Below are 19,299 nucleotides of genomic sequence, written 5' to 3'. Positions count from 1 at the left end.
AAGGCTTTCAGTTGCCCTGCTTAGGGAGAAGCTTAAGGGAAGATGTCCTTGTCTACATTCCTTAGAAAAAAAGGAAAAGATTGGAGAAGATATTTTGTTTTTGAAGGAGGGTAGCTGGAATGAAGACCCATTCTTATTTGGATCATGTGATGTCCTTTGTAAGCCCTTCAACAAATGTAAATATACTATGCATGGTCCTAGATTGGAAGTCTTTCATGAAGTGAAATTAGGAAGTGTTTACTAGAACAGAGTTGCTCATCTGAGTGCACACTGCTTTTCAAAAAATAAGTAAATAATCAAAGAATAAAATAATCTCTGTACATCCTCCCATTTACTTCAAATCACTTCTAATTAGTTATAGCACCTGTGTGTATAATTTCAAAGAGCTAATTCAGTGCAAGGAACTGATTGAATACACTTAAATCATACATCATCTTTATTAGGTTTCATCCCAAATCCGTTTTTCTAAAAAACACTAGCATTTCACACAGCATCATTCCACTACAAAATCAACTCTATGCAATGAAACCCCCAATACCTTTCTTGATTTTGGTAACAAGTATTAGGATAGATTACACTGTTCCAATATGAAAATATTTTCCTCAGAATTCTTGTTTCCTTCAATTTCCTTTAAAGCAGTTATAATTAAGGACTGTTTCAAAGGTTGGTTCTTTCTCCTTTCACAAGTTGTGCTCGAGACATCATAAAATCCTGGAAATAATACCAAACATAGTGAGTGTATGGAAGACTTCCATTGGTCTACCCCATAAGAAATGAGATTTCTAGCCTCTAGAAATGGTTAAATGGAAAACAAATAGGAAAAAAAGGCTATGATCATTATATTGATTAGTAAATAAAGCAAGTTCTGGAACTCCAAAAAATTCTCTTGCCAACATGTAAAACAGTGCTAACTGCATGGATGGATCCCCAACCGGTCAGCCTTGTTGATTGCAAGTGATGCATCTGGGAGATGTGATGCTAAGTCGCAGCAGTTCACTACCCTTCTCTCTGCTTATCTTTACTTTACTTGTCTGAACTACTTTGAGGGCGCATATCTGATGAGATCATAGTTGTGAAAGTGGTGCCATTGTTAACGGTTTCCTTAGGTTTCTCCTTTTTTTTTTCCCTTGTGCTTTACTAGAGATGAGAGATGGAACCCAGGGGACACTCTCCACTAATCTACATCTGAGCCCTTTTTATTTTCTCAGGTTCTTACCAAGTTGCTGAAGCTGGTCTCATTCCCAGTCCTCCTGCCTCAGCCAAGCTATGAAGTAGCTGGGAATACAGGCATGTGCCACAACGCACCCTGCACCATTATTAATAAAGCAACAAAGATGATATTATTTCTTTTTTATTCTTGAGCAAACAGCAGGGTATGGTGGAAAGAATAATGTCAGAATTAGCTTTCCTCTGAAATCTAGCTCTGTTACTTAGACCAATCTCTGGGACTCTAATTCCTCTTTACATAGACTGTATAGTACCACTGAGTTCTGGTGAAGAAAATGAGAAAAGGGACATGAAAGTGTTTTTATAACTTAGAATTATATAATTTGGCATTGCTACTCTGTTATTCTATTGTTATTCTAAATGTGCCTGACAAACTCTAACTTATAAAGTACCTAAAATAAATCAGGGTAGTGTTGATTCAGGACAACCTTCAGAAGCTTGAAATGTGATGTACAGTCCAGGACCCACATCAGATACTAAAGTCCATGGATGCTCTATCCCTTGAATAAAATAATCTCTGTACATCCTCCCATATTCTTCAAATTACTTCTAGATTAGTTATAGCACCTGGTATAATAAAAACAATATCCAGATTACATACACTATTTTTTAGAGAATAAGGATGAGTAAAAAATACCTGTATGTGTTCAGTACAGATGCAATTTCCTTCCAATATTTTAAGATATCCTGAATATATTCCAACATTTCAGTTAATTGAATCCCCAATCATGGAGCATTTTCAAAGAAAAGAGACACATTTGTAGGTTCTAAAGGGAGAAGCAAGATTCTCCATCCTAAGAAGGTGTTATGATGGTTCCCAAAGGCACTATGTGTTGACCTACAGCATCCAGGATAACCCAGAGTTATCATCACACTCAGTCTCTCCGGGGAAGGGACATGCCTGTGCTATTCATTATCTCATGCAAATGAAATACAATAGGAATAGCTTATTGGTTCAGAGACTAAAATGTGTGTTTTCTATAAAGTGAAGAGGTTTATTTAATTGCCTTGATTGCTAATTTGTCTATTCCTTATCAGCTTCATTGAATATCTACTACTTAACAAATACTTGATGTGTATTAATTAGGAAAGCACTTGAAACACTGTCTACTGCCCCCTTAGTGGTGTTTCATCTCTGCTCTATGCACATTATGCCTCTCATTAACACCACATGCAAATTTACTGAAAGGAATATTGATCCCAGAATTGTACTCTGGAGTCTTACCAGGTTTTCTAATGGAAATGTTTTTTATCAAGAAAGGAGATCTGATTAAATCCCAAACCTTTATGTTTGTTTGAATGTCCTAGAAGGATTCATATCCTACCCTCAAATTAAATCAGGGATTAATGAAGTATCTGAGGAAAAAAAAAACTGAAACACTTTTACTTGGTCATTTCATGCAAGTTTACCTTCAAATCTGTGCTATTTGCATCTCCATAAAATTTTCTTGCTATTTCTACAACTTCTTTCTCAATATTTTCTTGACTGGTGCCTTTCACGTCAATGTAGTAGCAATCAGCACTGACAAAATGGCAGGTAATTGCCTGTGCAGAGTGAACATTGTTAATGGAGAAAGGCATCTCATAAATGTCAACAACCAAGCAAGGAGTTTTTCTTGCAGAAAGTAATTATTACACACAGATTTGACTTCTAACCTGTAAGCCCCTGTCCCTGGCATCCAAATTGTCTACCTTGTAGGTCAGCCTCTCCCTCCTGCCCCCTAGCTAAATGCTAATTAAGGAACTATAAAAAACTTTTACCTAGCTATGATTATATTTTTGAAAGGTATATATGAGACAATGGCATAATTGCCTAAATAACCAATCTTTATATTTTTTAAATTTATGTTTTAGTTATAGGTAGGCATAATGTCTTTATTTTACTTTATGTGCTGCCTAGGATCTAACCCTCTGCCTCACACATGCTAGGCAAGTACTCCACCAAGTGAGCTAGAATCCTAACCTTAAATGTTATTAAGTGAGTATTTCAGTCCTTGTTTTTGCCTTAGAAAGCAGAAGCTGTGCATTACAAGGTGAGCTACTGCTCTAAAACAATTCCACATATGACGAAGATTCAAGAGGAACAGGTTTAGGATCCTGAGGACTTCTAACTAAGTAGAGGAACAAAAAAAAAAAAAAAAGGAAATATCTTTTCTGGAATGTAAACTGGAAAATAAAATCCAGTTTAGTTAAAAGTCATAAATCTTTTACATATTACTATATATATAATTTCTGTTTTGAACTCATTCACCTTTCAAAACTGGAGCAATGTGAATGCATACTTTCCTGAATCCTTGAGTTTGGTTCCAGCCAGATCCATGGATGAGCAAAGGATGAAAAAAGACAGTGTCTCCCTTCTCCATCACAAGGTGCACTCGGGCATGGTCTTTGGCATAGTCCTGGATCCCATGGTACATGGTGTTAACTCTACCCTGGAACACATAAGACAGGCACAGTCTACACTGGAGGAAGCACCAAAATGAACACTTGTGCATGACTCCACAGGGACAGCAAGGGTACTTTGACATCTACCAAGGGGAAAACTTATCTAAGTTACATTCTAAAATTATAAAACATGCATGAGTCTGTCATATGTCTGGTTTTTGAAAGTCACAGATCCTAGGGTATAGTGGTGCACACCTGTGATCCCAGCTACTAGGAAGGCTGAAGTCAGGCATCCCAAGGTCAGGACAGCTTAAGTAAATTTACCAAGATCCTGTCTCAAAAAGAGTTTTTACAAAGAGATGAGGATGTAGCTCAGTGGTGGAGGGATTGCCTAGAATGTGCAAGGCTTTGAGTTTGAACCCCAGCAATGCAAAAAGTTAAGGTCACAGGTTAGTAATTAATTCACTCATTTTTTGATCAAATGAAAATTTTGAATTTTACCTACACTTCCTCATTGAATTATAAGTAATTGAGATCAGCTTTGCCTCTTGTGATGAACACAGGTGAACACTTTTCTCTTAGGCATTTCCAGCCTCAATCTTAACATCCTTGACCCAGCCTGACATTCACCTCACCTAGAATTTTGTTCACATCATTCTTGTATTACTTAAACTATCTTAGCCTAATTATTCCCCCAAAATAGAATGGTGAAAAGGCTCAATTTTTCTGAGCTCAAAGGACTTATGTCATATTCAGTGTACAAAGAGAATAGTAAGTTTAAATATTGTTTATTGATAACTATTTCAAAGGGAGTCTTAACTCAAGAAAATGTATTATATCCTTATTAAAGAAATTAAAGTGAGAAGTGACTACAGATGATGAGCCTTTAAGCATCTGGGCAGAAGTGTCCCATTTCTTATGCTAAAAGTATTCTTTTGTGAAATGACCATCATCCTACTGCAGAACATCATAACTTTGACCCAGTATAATGGATACATTGTCAGTTTCATTGGATTAAGACATGCCAAAAATAAAGGGGCTTTTGGTGGATGATGGTGTGTCTAGGGATGATTGATCTGTGGGATGGCAAGGGAGGTGGAGACTCTCATTCGACAAGTAATGCTTCCTAAGCAATATTGTCTAATAGGATGGTGGCTTGGATGGGATTAAAGTTGGAAGAACAGGGCTGGGGTTGTAGCTCAGTGGTAGAGCCCTTTTCTCATAGGTGCGATGCACTGGGTACGATACTCAGCAACACATAAAAAAAAATAAGCAAATATAATAAAGATATTGTGTCCATTTACAACTAAAAAGTTGAAATAAAATAACGCTGGAAGAACAAACAAGCAGCACCAAATGGCTGCTGCGATTCTCTGAGGCCATCAGCCTGCCCTTCCACTTCAAAGCAGATTCTGCCAGTGATTCATCAGGGATTTCAGGTTCTTCTGATCTTGCACAGTAAATCCTGAGAATCTCCTCTCTACCTGTAGGCTTCTAGACCTCAAACAGTGAGAACACGTTTTTGAAGAATGAATTGGATCTCATCATTCACGGGTGCAGAGGCACCTTAATAGCTCCCCAGCATCAACATTTGAATGCATATACAAACTAAGGTTCAGTCATGCAACAGAATACTACTCAGCAATGGAAAGGAACAAAGAACAAGCTATTGAGAGACATGTCAGCTTTGGTGAACTTCAAAATAACTATGCTGAGCAACAGAAGCCACATACCCCCAAAAGATGTATGCCATAGGATTATACTTATATAACATTTTATAAAATCCAAAGTAAACAACAGGATTGGAAAGTAACTCAGTGTTTGCTTGGGGAGGGTATCAATGGATTCTTTTGATTGTGGGACCAGATGTGTATGGTAATATCATCAAATTATATACTCAAAATGTGTACATTTCTTAATTGAGACTTATTGCTGAAAAACACTTTAGTTACAAAATGAAAGTTCTTCCAGCTTCCTAAAAATAAAGCACCCCATTCTCCACATATAACCTGGAGACTCACTGTTAAAATCCATCTTAATCAGATCCTAATGTACATTTTTAGGCTCTTCTTCCCTTCTAAGTCCCAAAATGTGCCACTAGCACCCAGCCTATCTGGAATGTGAGCATCTTCCATCTTTCCTCCTCCTAAGCCAGGTTCATACTTGCCCTTGACTTGATGCCTCTATAGAGAATTTCTGGGGTAGGAAATTCTACCTTGTCCTTCAAGGCTCAGCTCAATCTCCACCTCCACCCCTGAGCCTCTGCTGGTACTCACAGGGGCAAGGAGACAATCCCTCCCTCCCTTCCTCTACTCTAAGCGTCTTCAGTCAATGAGCACTTCACAAACACCAGAGTTGAAGGGTTGATGCCTGACCTCTGCCATTAGGCCTCGCCATCTCAGATCCTAGGCAGCTCCTACTCAAGTGTCCATACTGGCTGGCCTGCACACATATGATGAAAGAACAAATATAATGAATATTTGATCTGAAGTCCTTGAACTTCTCCTGATCCCAATTGCAAATTTCAGGACAATGATTTGCTGAGAAAGGAAAACAGTCTCTTTTCCAACTCTTTGACATGAATTACAACAGGGAAAGAGATTCTGATGCAGACTCAGTGGTAAGACAGACCTACCTCCCACTGGGGGTAGTCATGTGGCTTCAGGGGAAGTTTGTGGGTGCCTGGGAGGACAGCCAGACAGCCATTGTTCCGGTCAATGTGCTCCATGGCGGTCCAAGCACAAACAATGAGATTGCTGGGCCGGAAGGGGAAATAGTGCAGATCCTGGTGCATGGGGTGCCGGGAAGTCTTCTTGCCTGAAATGAGACTGCTGTCAAACGAAATTCAAGCCTCATACTTATTATTCTTTGCCTGAATAAACAACACATTGACCTTCTCCTGAAAAAAAATAAATAACCACATCAAACACTGTGAAAAATATGTCTGAAGGGACAAGTTCCACACTAAAATAGCAGTCAAGATGGTGCTCGGAATCTATACATTTCTTCTGAGTTTCTGGTTCCTGGGTGCTTACCCTCTTTTTTAGAGATCTGCATATACACCATCATCTCTATTTTGCTTTATTCCTTTATCACTCTATATATTTGGCACAGAGGTGGCATGCAGTAATTATTTTGTTAAAAATGCTGCACTAATTAAATTAAACAGACTGTTACAATTATGTTTGAAGTTTCTTTATTTTGTTTTCCTTCAGGTTTTTGTTTTTTTGTATTTTTGTGGCAGGGGTCTGAGTTTCAGTTTCATAAGAATAGTCTCAATGACTATGGGGGATTGAACCCAGGGGTGCTTAAATACTGAGCCACATCCCCAGCCATTTTTATTTTTTATTTAGAAACAGGATCTTGCTAAGTTAGTTAGAGCCCTGATAAGTTGCTAAAGCTGGCTTTGGATCTGAGCTTCTCCTGCTTCAGCCTCCCAAGTGCTAGGATTACAAAGTGCAATACAGAGCCCAGCTGAGGTCCCCTTCTATGTGGCTGATGCCATAAACAGTTTCCTTAGAGGTCTTACTTCACAGAGCAATAGTCATCCTGTGTCCAGTCAAGGTCCAGTCAGAAACAATAACCACATGGACATTTTCCCAGCTTTGTTCTAGGCACTTGGTTTCCAGACCACCTCCCCTCAAAAGGAAGGACATCATAGAGGAAGACATCCTATCACTTAAACCTCTCCCAGCTGTCAGAAGGAAGAAAAAGTACACAGGGATAAAACCTTCTCATGGCTGATTTCTGCTGTGTTGTAAAAGGATCTCTTGGTGTAGTCCAAGAGCCACCTGCAGTAAAATCTCTGGAAATGGGTATTAAAAGGCAGACACCTTGGATCTACTTGCAGAATCAGTGTCACTGTGAGAATTTAGAATCAGGGTTTTGGCAAGCAAAAGGCACCAAAAGGACTTGAGTGTGACTTATAGTCACAGCTTTCGTCCTGTAAATAATAATGATGTCTTCAGATCAGGAATGCAGAATCCAACAGGCTAAGAATGGCTGGTGAAGATTAGGGATGTTGAATAGAAGGAGTCTATGATATAAGAACAGTCACATTTCTTAAACTGTCATTTCAGAGAACCATTCATTGGAAGAGTTACAATAACCCTAAAAGCAACATCTGAAATCACTTTTACTTTAACGTTGATATAACATGAGCTATAATAAGACTTAGCAGCACTCACATTCACTCAATCCAAAGTTTGACAGTTACACACATGAATGATTCTAGAATATCACATTTACCTGTGTTAATTAAACTATCTTTTTGTCTTCCCTCTGTTTAACAAATAAGAGCCCTTTACCAGTATCTGGAGGTTTGTTAATCAGCATTGCATGCATAGCCATAATATTGGGTCCAGTGAAGCACTCCACATACTTCAGAATCTGAGAAAAGGAGAAGGAAAAACAAACTCATTGGAAATCAGAAATGCAGAAAAGAGGCATAAAATGTCCACACAAGAAACAAAATGGCAACAGTTTAAACATTAATTGGTATTTCACAACACTGTTGACAAAAAAAATGGAAAACTTGGAATTAGAAATCATTCCAGATCTCCAATACACAGCATTCAATGGGAACTTTTTGAGCAAGCTTGAAGTGTAACCTTCCTCTTTTGCCCTACAAAAAAGATAAGGGTTTCTAGGAGGTATCAACTAGGAAGCCCAGGATCAGCTCTTCTGCTAACCAAAGCTACAGAGGGTGGCCCAGGGAGAAGGCAGTGTCTGCCTCCTCCTGGGAGACTCTGCATAAGAAGGGTCCATCATGACTTGGGGCTGTCAGAGGACCACTTTCAAAATATGTGGCCACTCCCTCAACAATTCTTCCCAAAGGTTCATGAACCAGTCAGAGTATTGGCCAGTAGGGGGCTTAAAAGTGAACTAGAAAAGGAGGTCTCTGTCCCCATGGAGTTTGAGTCTCAGGAGAAAGAAAAACAGAACATCTGAAAGTCAAGGATGGTAGTACTTCATCCACCAAGAGTTGCCTTGGCTTCAAGTTCTGTGAGCACTTAACAACTTCAATCCCATCACGGCACTGGAGGTTGACTCACTGATGGTTGGGGATCATTTCCCCTGGGCCTTCTCTCCATGGGCTGAACAGTCCATCACAGGTGATTTACCTGTGCAGTCTGAAAAAATCGATCAAGGCTTGCCTTTGGAGAAAATGCCCATTTATTGAAAAACAGCTATGCATATTTATAGAGTCCGGGGTGATTTAACAGTTATGACAGTTTAGTGGTTGAAGGGTTTGACAGTTGGCATGGGTGCTTTTTGATTGGTGGGTAAGGATCATGTGAGCCAGCAGGGCTAATCTGATTGGTGGGTAAGGATCAAGTGAGCCAGCAGGACTCACCATTAGATGGCAGGATCATGTGAGCCACCAAGGCTCACCATTGGACAGCAGAATCTTGGAGAATGGGGAAATTAGTCTTTGGAGCCCGTGCAACTCCCAACAAAGTCTGCCTTCAGGAGTCAAACACTCTGACGGCATTTGGTGATGGTTTTAATAAGTGCTATATAGAATGTCTCATTCAAATCATTTTAAACAAATGGTTAGGAAACCATGATGCTCAAAGGTGGGAGTGTATGAACAAACTTGAGGATGCAGGAGCTAATTCCTGAAGAATGTACAAAGAGCTCACAGCAAGTGAGGCTGGGTAGAGAGACTTCTTCTCATGTTGTACTCTCCTGATCTACTTGAAATACGAATTACTTAAATTCTCTTGAAATACGAATTACTCTATTTTGTTTACGTATTTATTCTAATTAGGTACATATGACAGCAGAATGCATTTTGATTCATCATACACAAATAGAGAACAACTTTTCATTTCTCTTGTTGTACCCGATGTAGAGTTGTACCATATGTATGGTTATACATGTACCTAGGGTAATGATGTCCCTCTTATTCCACCAACTTTCCTGTCCCCATACTCCTTCCCATTTCCCAAAGTTCCTATGTTCTTCCCATGCCTCCCCCCCCCATTATGGATCAGCATCCACTTATCAGAGAGAGCATACAGCCCTTGGTTTTTTGGGATGGGCTTACTTTGCTTAGCATGATATTCCCCAACTCCATCCATGAAATATGAATTACTCTCAAAGAAAGATAATTTTTAAAAATGAATTTAAGCCAGCCATAGTGATGTATGCCTGTTATCCCCATTGCTCAGGAGGCTGAGGCAAGAAAATCATGAGTTCAAAGTCAGCCTCAACCACAGGATGACTGATATCTCAAATCAAACAATAAATAGACTGAGGATGTAGTTCAGTAATAAAGTGCCACAGAGTTTACTCCTTAGCACTATATATAAACAAGGTAACATAAAACATAATTTAACTTTAAAAGCAAATTCATGTTCTTTATGATATGCTGATGCTGACTCACAATAGACGGGGAGAGAAAGAGTGTAGCTACCCTGAATTGAGACAAAGAGGAATGTGGGAAAAGAAGGAGATGGGAATAGGAAAACAATAGAATGAACTGGACAGAACTTTCCTATGTTCATATATGTATACGCAACCAGTGTAACTCTACATCATATATAAACACGAGAATGGGAAATTAAACTCCATATATGTATGATATGTCAAAGTACATTCTATTGTCATATATAACTAAAAAGATTAAATAAAATAAATAAATAAATAAAAGCAAATTCATAACTCAAATGACAAGCTTCATAAAACAATAGAAGAATGAATGAATGAATAGCTTTACACTAGTTTCACACCTGCTGATATTTTCTTTTAATGGAGCCCTTGCTGTTTAATTCCTGTTTTTCTTAACAAAAGATAATTAACACAATCCATGGTGGTGTTTCTCAGTCTTGGTGCTATTGGTATCTTGGTTGGGATCATTCTTGGGGAGAGAGTTCTTTTGTGCATCATAGGATCTTGGGCCCTATTGCCAGCATCTGTGGCCACTACCCACTAGAAGCCACTATTGCATACTCCCCCACTGTTGTAACTACCAGAAAATCCTGGAAATAAGGAAAGTCTTAAGACATTGACAGTATCCACTAGAAGACAAAATTCCCTCCATCTGAGAACACCACTCTAGCACCATGTGTGGAAAAGGGTTAAATTCAGTACAATCACCAGGTCTGGGGAAGACATGCAGGCTGGCTATGAAGGAGAAACCAAAACAAGATCAGTCTCTAACCTCTGGGAGAGTGCAGTATCTGAAGAGCTCCTTATCATCATGGAAATACTGAACCTTCACGATTGTTTTCTCACTTGGAATGTATCCTGATTTTGCAAGGGACACATCTTTCACGACCACTAGTCCTGCTGGTTTCGACTCCTTTTTGCAGATTTTTTCAAATTCAACCCTAGAAAATTAAATTACAAACAATGTCATGACCAATGTTCCAAGCCCCTGGTTGGCCTGGACCTGTGCAAAGATTGGCAGGTACAGGAGTAGTTTCTCTCTATTTCATCAGCCCTCAGGCCTAGTAGAATAATTTTGATGTTGTGGAATAGAAAATGGCCAACTCAGAAATTGTGGCCTCCTAGCTGGAATGCAGAACCAGGATGAAAATATTGCTTGGCTTAACACACCAGGGGGAAAATTGTTTCATAATTACATTGTAATAATATAGGCTAAGTATCCCTTATCTGAAATACTTTGAAGTATTTCAGATTTTTTTTCTTGATTTTGTTATATTGGCTTATACATAATGAGCTGATTGTGGTGGCTCAGGCCTCTAATCATAGAGACTCAGGACAGGAGGCTGCATGATATAAGTGTGAAACCAGCCTAATCAATTAAGCAAGTCTCTCTTTCAAAAATATATATATATATAAAGGTCTGGGAAGGACTTCTGTGGTAAAGCTCCCCTGGGTTCAATCCCCAGGACTGAAAATAATGATAATGAAGATGATGATGATGATGATGATGATGATGATAAAATAATAATGAGATACCCTAAAGATGGGACCCATGGCTCATCACAGAATTTATGTTTTCTATAGGCCATATATACATAGCTTGAAGGTAATTTTATACAATAGTTTTAGTGTGAGTGTGTTGTGACCAAGACCATCACATGGGGTCAAGTGCAGAATTTTCCTCTTGTGACATCATCTTGGTGCTCAATGATTTGGATATTGAATTTTCATCTTAAGGATGCTTGGCCTGTAGTAGCAAATACTCCTGTAACAACTACCTGATGCAAAGCCCTTTTCATGGTACTCTCCACATATTTTACCTTTTTTGTCCTATCAATAATGCTAGGAGATCAGTACTATTATTATGGACATTTTATAGAGGAGTAAACACAAGTATGGAAAATTAAGGTGACTGTGTGGGACATGCCACCTGTGTGGGACACACCATATTAAGAGGTAGAACTGAGATTAAGGACAGAAAGTCTGGCATGCTCCTAAACACATCCCAACAAACCACATCACTCAAAAATACATGAACTTGCAGAGGCTAATCTAACTTGTATTCCCATTACATACATATACTGCATAGTATATCAATTTTTATTCATACATTATAATTACACCTAATAATTATATCATTGTGGTATATTCATATCTGCACATAGTATTCTTGGGTCATCTCTCCTTTCTCTCTCCTCTTCTACCTCCCACAGAACCTGTTGATGTACTAAATTGATCTCCCTTCTATTTTCATGAGACCTCTTTTTACCCCTTTCATCTCTCTAGTTTCCACGTGAGTGAACACAATGACCCTTGACTATGAGTCGGCCTATTGATGTTAAAATGATGTTGTCCAGTTTCATCCATTTTCCTGCAATTGACATAATTGCCATAATACACATTTTGTAAAATAACCAAGGGTTTTACTTTACCTAAAGCGTTCAATATCAGCATCAGATACTAGATTTTTAATAACAAGAAATCCATTTTCTTCATAAAATTTTCTCTGTTCCAGGCTTAGCACATTATTTTCCAAAGTATACCTACAGGACAAAAAGGCACTAAATAAGTCCAAACTTAATTACTACCTACCATTATGTATCAAGAATCCAAGAAATGAGATATCCTATATCCAATACTTCTAATTGTAGATCTTTAAGAACATGATCTTAAATGTTTGAAAAACTTCAGGTCCAAAACATTAACAGTGGTCACAAAATGTACAGTAATGGGACAAATATTAATTCATCACATTATACCCACTCAGTGGAAAATGACTCAGGCATTAAAACTGAAGGAAATGAATGTGTGGAAAATGGAAATTATAATAAAATATGATTACAATGATATAAATATGACACTACTTGTGCAAAGAAGACTGCTGAGAAATACAAAAAGATTTTTTAACAGTGATTGCCTTTCAATAATGCAATTATGGGTGATTTTTTGAATTCCCTCCTTTTCTCTGATTTTTAAATTTCTGCTGGGTGCATGTACATAGTTTTCAGTTGGAAAATTAATTCAAGAAATTTCATGTTTTCAATTCAATCAATACATTCTCAGAAATAATCAAAATAACAAAATCCAAATAAATATACAACATATCAGCAAATGAGGTGGAACTGTAAATAGGTGCAACTACTATGGAAAACAGTATGGAGATTCCTCAGAAAACTTGGAATGAAACCACCATTTGACCTAGTCAACCCAATCCTAGGTTTATACCCAAAGCACTTAAAATCAGCATACTACAGTGATGCAGCCACATTAATGTTTACAGCAGCCGGATTCACAATAGCTAAACTATGGAACCAACCTTCTCTTCAACAGATGAATAGATAAAGAAACTGTGGTATATACACACAACAGAATATTACTCAACCTATAAGAAGAAGGAAATTGTGGCATTTTCCAGTAAAAGGATGGAACTGAAGATTACTATGCTAAGCAAAATAAGCCAATCCCAAAGAACCAAGAATAAATGTTTTCTCTGATATGTGGATGCTAATTCACAATAAGGGAGAGGGGGAAGAATAGAGGTATTTTAGACTAGACAGAGGGGGGTGCAGGGAGGGGAAGAGGCATGAGGGTAGGAATCACAGAAAAATGAATCAGACATTATTACCCTATGTGTAATATGATTACATGACCTGTGTAACTCTACAACATGTACAACCACATGAATGAGAAGTTATACTCCATTTATGTATGATCTGTCAAAATGCATTTTACTGTCATGTATAACTAATTAGAACAACAAGAACAAAGAGAAATCACAATATTAAAAAAGATATCAGCAAATAAAATCACCCAACACCTCTCATAAAACTGAAATTGTGGCTGTAACAATATTTATGTAGGTCAAGTTTTCCCCTAAGGTGACATAAGAATAAAACTTGTAAACGTTTATAATCCCAGGACTCAGGAGGCTGAGGCAGAGTTGCATGTTCCAGGTTAACCTCAGCAACTTAGTGAGGCCCTAAGGAACTTAGCCAGATCTTGTCTCAAGATTAAAAAAAAAAAAAAAAAAAAGTACTGGGAATGCAATGTTGAACTACCCTTTGGGTTCAATCCCCATCAATTAAAAAAAAAAGTAATAAACCTATGTTTGTAATTTCAGCAACTCAAGAAGCTGAAACAGAAACATTGCTAAAGCCAAGGAGTTCAATACCAATTTAGTGAAATCTAAAAAAAGAGACAAAGAGAAAAAAAATATAATGAAAAAAAAAAATTCTAGCTAATATATTAATTTAACCAAAGGATAAGCTAATTTAGTTGTAATAAAACATACTTACTTTGTGTGTGTGTGTGTGTGTGTGTGTGTGTGTGTGTGTGCTGGGGATTGAACCTGGGGCCTTGTGCATGCGAGGCAAGCACTCTACCAACTGGGCTATATACCCAGCCCCCATGTTAGTATTTCCAAAACTCAGATTATATATTTTCTGGTATTTTTCCTTTTTTTTGAAGTTTAGAAAAAATATAGAGAAATTAAAGACAAGATCTTCAAAAGCATCCACAAGTCTAATTAATTAGAACAAATCCTACAAACAAAGCATTTGTATAATGAATTCAAACAGGCAATACATATTTTATATCAGATCTAAATTACCACTAGAAAAGCATTTACATACATAGTAGAGTTACCACTTAAAATGACATCTACTTACTGGAATTGCTGAGGATGGAAACTGGCAGGGGCAATAGGCCCTGAAGTATGAGTAGCTGCCTAGCATGTGAATTAAGGCAAATAAAGTGAAATTTGGGAGTCAACCTTGTCTAGAAACAACTGCCTGCTCTGGAGTGGTTCTCTCAGGAAAGGAGTTCCCTAAACAGACACCAGATGCTCAGGTTTCCCACATCACCCTGACAAGTACACACTGGTGCTTTAAGTCCTTTCATTTATATCCCACAGTCTAGTCTAATTTTAAATATGTGTAAGAACTAAAAATTCTTTTCCTAAAATCTCTTTTCCAAACTGTAACTAGAGATTATTGACACAGTATCTCATTATTTCTATTATTTTCTCATTGTTTCTTTACTTAAGAGTTCCTTTCAGAGTGTCACTTCTCATGAACAGGTTATCATTTCTTATGTGACACCTCAATCAAATGTGATGTCAGTGTCATAATTCAGGAAGAATGCAAGCCAAGAGTCAGAATTATGAGCTCCTGTCTGCTCTCTCAGAGGCAGAGGGGTTAACACCCTGCCTCAGTAAATGACTCTCAGCAAATTGTCATTGCCAAGACACTCAGATCTCAGACCCTAGATTAATGGTCTTGTTGCCTCTCCTGAATTCCTGTAGCATGTTTTCTTTGCATTTGGTTCTTGGGGAAATTTTAATAATATGGAAATGTTTATAAGCTAAGGTTAGGTGAAAACAATGCATGCACAAATATTGCTGGGTTTTAATACTATGCATAGGAAAGGAAAACACCAGCAAGTTTAAGATTTGTCAATGGTGGAATAATGACTTACATGGATTTAATTTCCCATCTTTACTTGACTTCATGTTAAAAAAGAAAACTTGACATTTTATACTTCAAAAATGATTAGTCCTTTTCCATAATCTACCATTCTAAGAAACAATGAAAGCTGGTGAAAAACTGTCAGGAATCTTTAAGAAGTCTAAGACTAAAGGAAATATTCATTATAAATCTTGGCCAGTGTTGTCCAAGATCAAAGCCACCAGGCACTTCTGGCTATTTAAGCTGAAATTAATTGAATGCCAAAACGCTGTTCCTTACCTGTACTCATCCTAATTTGACCTATTTCAACAGCTCAAGAGCCACATGTGGCTGGGGCTACTATATTATACAATCCAGGTATGAAATATTTCATCACAGAAAGCAAAACTCAACAGTGCTGATATGGAAAAAACCATCAAAAAACTAATCTCTAAGCTCAGAAATAGCAGGGTCAGAAAATCCAATTAAAAAATATTAAGAGGGATGGGATTTAGCTTAGTGGTAGAACACTTGCCTAACATGCACCACACCTTGGATTCCATCCCCAGAATGACAGAGATGAAAAACAAAGCAATGAGAAGCTGAACCAAGAAATCCCAATTATACACCTAAATATATCCAGTCCCAGTGTATCACAGCTCTCAGCATTTAGTGCCAGGTTTCTGTTCTTGTGACTCAGTCACATGTGAGGTTGGTCTCCCACAATTTAGTTCAGGGCCACACCTGTAGATTCTGATTCTGCAGTGTGAGCTGAATTGAGCATTAGAATTTGCATTCCCCACCACTTCTGGGATGAAAATCAGGGCCCTGCAGTACCAGGCAAGCCCTCTACCACTGAATTAAACCCACTGAGCTACACCTGCACAGCGAGGTCCTCTTCTAACAAGTTCTTCTGACAAATTCCCAGGGGACCCAGATGCCACTGGTCTATGGACCACACTATGACAAACACTGGTATAGTTAAATAGTTCAAATTTTTAATCTCTTCTATTCTCTGTTTCTCACTGTTCTACCACTGTAAAATGAGCTGACATCCTCTCCTGGAGTCTCTTTACCACTTTACCATCCTATGGACAAAGTTTAAACTGGCAATGTTCTTCCATGTTGCTGCTTGGAAACCCACTGGGAAGAGCAACACTGAAAGTCCAAGACACAGCTATTAGACTCAACCTTAGGAGAGATGTCAGGATGTTAACAAAAAGCAGAAGAGAGGCTACTGGCCTAAAGAAAAACTCCAGGCAGTTCCTACAGAGCTTCCCAAAGCACTCTCTGAATGAGAAGGCTTAAACTGAGCAGGCAAAAGCAGTTCAAGAAACCGATTTGAATTGTGGATCCTATTCACACTACCACATTTCTGGGTTGTTCCTCCTCTACAAGCCTGGCACACACACCTTGGCTGGCATTCACTTCTGAAGACTCAAGGACAACCCAGGCGCTGGATTCTAAGTCCTTTTCCAGACACCAGTGCAGACTCTGCCAGAGTACCCAGGTCCCCAGAGGCTGCCACAGAGCACAGAGCTCCACTAGCAAGGGGAGCAACCAGAAGCACAGGCTGAGAGAGGGTTTCACCTCCAGATGATGGTCCAGAGCAGCACCAGTGTGTCCAGCTCCCACACCCTCAGAGGACTTGTGTCCTCTCTAGAGGGGATTCTAGTGACCTGTCCTCTAAGCCCCTTCCAGTCAGCTCTATGCTTCTGTTTACAGTGTGATTGTCCTGGGGCATTTCTTGGTCTCCAGACATTCCCTGGCAGTCGTGGTGCACACTCAGTGCAGAAATTGACAAGGCAGCTGACTATGGCAAGGCCTCTTTTGGGACCCACCTCCAGCCCTAGGAAAGACAAGAAAGGTGGATGGAACCAATAGCTGCCAGGGAAACCAGGATGGTCCTGTACCCAATCGCAGGGAAAGAAGCCTTTGAGGGGGTGGGGGTCACCAGAACATGGAGATCCAGCCTCCACCTCGCTCCCGGGCGCCTGTTTGAGATATAACCTTTGCAGGGATAGCAGCGCAGAGGACCCAAAAGTGCAAGCGAAATGTCCCTCCTGCGCCCTGGAGGCCACCACCTAGGTCCTGGCCACCCCTAAAGACTAGGCTGCTGTGCTCCATCTGGACCGAGCCCAGACCAGCCCAAAGGATACCAAGGCCCCAGCTGAAGGGTCGCCGAGGTGCCCCAGCACAATCCGCAGGCGAGCTGAAGCGCGCTGCTGCTCCATGGCGGCGGGAGGACACTCACCTGCGGGGCCTGGGCTGCACTTCTTTTCAGGGCTGCCCCGCCTCCTGGCAAGAGAGGGAAGTCGCAGCAGCCCACGCGACTCCTGGGCTCCGCCTCCCGGGTCCCGGGGAGAGACTCCCAGGGCCCCAGGGTCAGCTGGGTCCCCTGGCACCTGGGTCCTTCTTCTCCTGCGCGCTATTTCTAATCCACAGGGACCCTCCCTGGATGACCAGAGCAATGCTCTTAACTTCATAGCTTCAGTCCATCAACAACCAAGCCTCCTTGGGACTCTTCTCTCCACTGCTGAACCAGTAAAATCCAAAGGATTATCTTTAAAAATCGATCCTGCAGTTCCGAAGAGATTTAATTTAGTGCGAATGCAGCCCAAAATATTAGTTTGGCTGGTTCCGACTCCCCCACCCCCTTTTTAAAATGTATTAAATAAATGACTCCCAGGAAATGGTGATACAGTCTAGCAAAATTTGATTTTTTTTTCTTTTTTTTTACAGAACTTTTTTTTTTAAAGTTCTTTTGTAAGATCCCTTTGTAACATCTTGTTGTAAGACCTGCAGATGATTGGCATTGCATCTGCTCTCTCCTTCCCATCATTTTCTCATTGGTTCTTTAGCATGGAGTTACTTCCAGAATGTTGTTCCTTGTAAACTTGCTATCATGTCTTTAATGGAGTCTTTATGTAATTTGGTGTCAGTGCCATAGTACATGGTGACCATCAGCTTATAAGGTATTATCTGTTTGTTTAGAGGGAACATCAGCCACTGTAAAATGGCCTACCTTTTGTCCTTCACCTTTGGGTTCTTTATGCCTTTCCCATGACATTCTTCAACTGTGTCCCAGAGTCTAAAGTCCTGCTCACAGAAGAAACCAGTGTTACAGGAGAGTGGTGAGCTGAAGCTCCAAACTTCAGGTCTGGAATGCACATAGAAAATAATCTAAAGTTAGACAAAAAAAGGTTCACACAAAAGAAGGGAGGGAGCTGGGAATGTAGCTCAATGGGTAGGCACCTGCCTAGCATGCTCCTGGCCCTGAGTGGAATCCCTTGCACCAGAAAATATAAAAAAAAATTAAAAGTATGTTGTGATCCCAAGCGTAAAATATATAACCCTGAGTCCTTACAAATACAAAAACAGGGCAAAATGAATGAATTAAGTCAATAAATTATGTAAATAGATGAATAAATACATGGAGGAGAGGAGAAAACCTCCTTTGCAGAAAAATTCTAAATATTTTCTGTAGATATTTCATCCTTAAGAAAAGGGAAAGCAAGCCCAGTACAGTGGCGCTCATCTGTAATCCCAGAGGCTCAGAGGTTGAGACAGGAGAATAGTGAGTTCAAAGCAAGCCTCAGCAATGGCGATGCACTAAGCAACTCTGTGAGGCCCTGTCTCTAATTAAAACACAAAAAAGGGCTGGAGATGTGGCTTAGTGGCTGAGGGCCCCTGAGTTCAGTCCTGAGCACCAAAAAAAGAAAGATGGTATTAACTTGTAGATGAAGCCCACCTAAATAGGATGGCCCTCAACAACCAAAACTGAAGGTCAAAACTTGTACCGCACCATATGAAGCAAGATTTGAGCACCTGATTGGCAAAGAGTACA

The 19,299-nt window shown here is 39.5% G+C and overlaps 1 protein-coding gene across 3 annotated transcripts; it reads right to left on the bottom strand.

The window, feature by feature from the left end:
* Positions 1 to 413: 413 nt before the first annotated feature.
* LOC101956552 (phytanoyl-CoA dioxygenase, peroxisomal) lies at positions 414 to 17,765 on the bottom strand. Of its 3 annotated transcripts, XM_078023521.1 has the most exons (10): positions 17,612 to 17,765; positions 14,676 to 14,734; positions 12,441 to 12,551; positions 10,781 to 10,949; positions 7,920 to 8,001; positions 6,248 to 6,429; positions 3,510 to 3,659; positions 2,638 to 2,772; positions 1,217 to 1,306; positions 414 to 711 (listed from the first exon to the last, which is right to left on the bottom strand). In XM_078023521.1, exons 1-9 carry the CDS (start codon positions 17,684 to 17,686, stop codon positions 1,265 to 1,267), a joined length of 1,005 nt encoding a protein of 334 aa, XP_077879647.1. In that variant the 5' UTR covers positions 17,687 to 17,765; the 3' UTR covers positions 414 to 711; positions 1,217 to 1,264. The 3 variants fall into 3 exon arrangements, with proteins under 3 accessions (XP_077879647.1, XP_077879646.1, XP_077879648.1); XM_078023520.1 differs by lacking the exon at positions 1,217 to 1,306; XM_078023522.1 differs by lacking the exons at positions 1,217 to 1,306; positions 2,638 to 2,772.
* Between the last annotated feature and the right edge of the window lie 1,534 nt (positions 17,766 to 19,299).

Source organism: Ictidomys tridecemlineatus, chromosome 10 (genome assembly GCF_052094955.1).
Source record: "Ictidomys tridecemlineatus isolate mIctTri1 chromosome 10, mIctTri1.hap1, whole genome shotgun sequence".
Lineage (NCBI taxonomy): Eukaryota > Metazoa > Chordata > Mammalia > Rodentia > Sciuridae > Ictidomys > Ictidomys tridecemlineatus.
The sequence above is the reverse complement of the archived record's forward strand: the minus strand, read 5'-3'. Positions and strand labels throughout refer to the sequence as shown.

Coding starts and splice junctions, on each gene's coding strand:
- LOC101956552 (XM_078023520.1), bottom strand. CDS start 17,686: ATGGAGCAGCAGCGCGCTTCAGCTCGCCTGCGGATTGTGCTGGGGCAC. Junction 8,002..10,780: donor GATACTGCACTCTCCCAGAG/GTTAGAGACTGA, acceptor TCCTTTTCTCAG/ATTCTGAAGTATGTGGAGTG. Junction 6,430..7,919: donor TAACAAACCTCCAGATACTG/GTAAAGGGCTCT, acceptor GTCTCATTTCAG/GCAAGAAGACTTCCCGGCAC.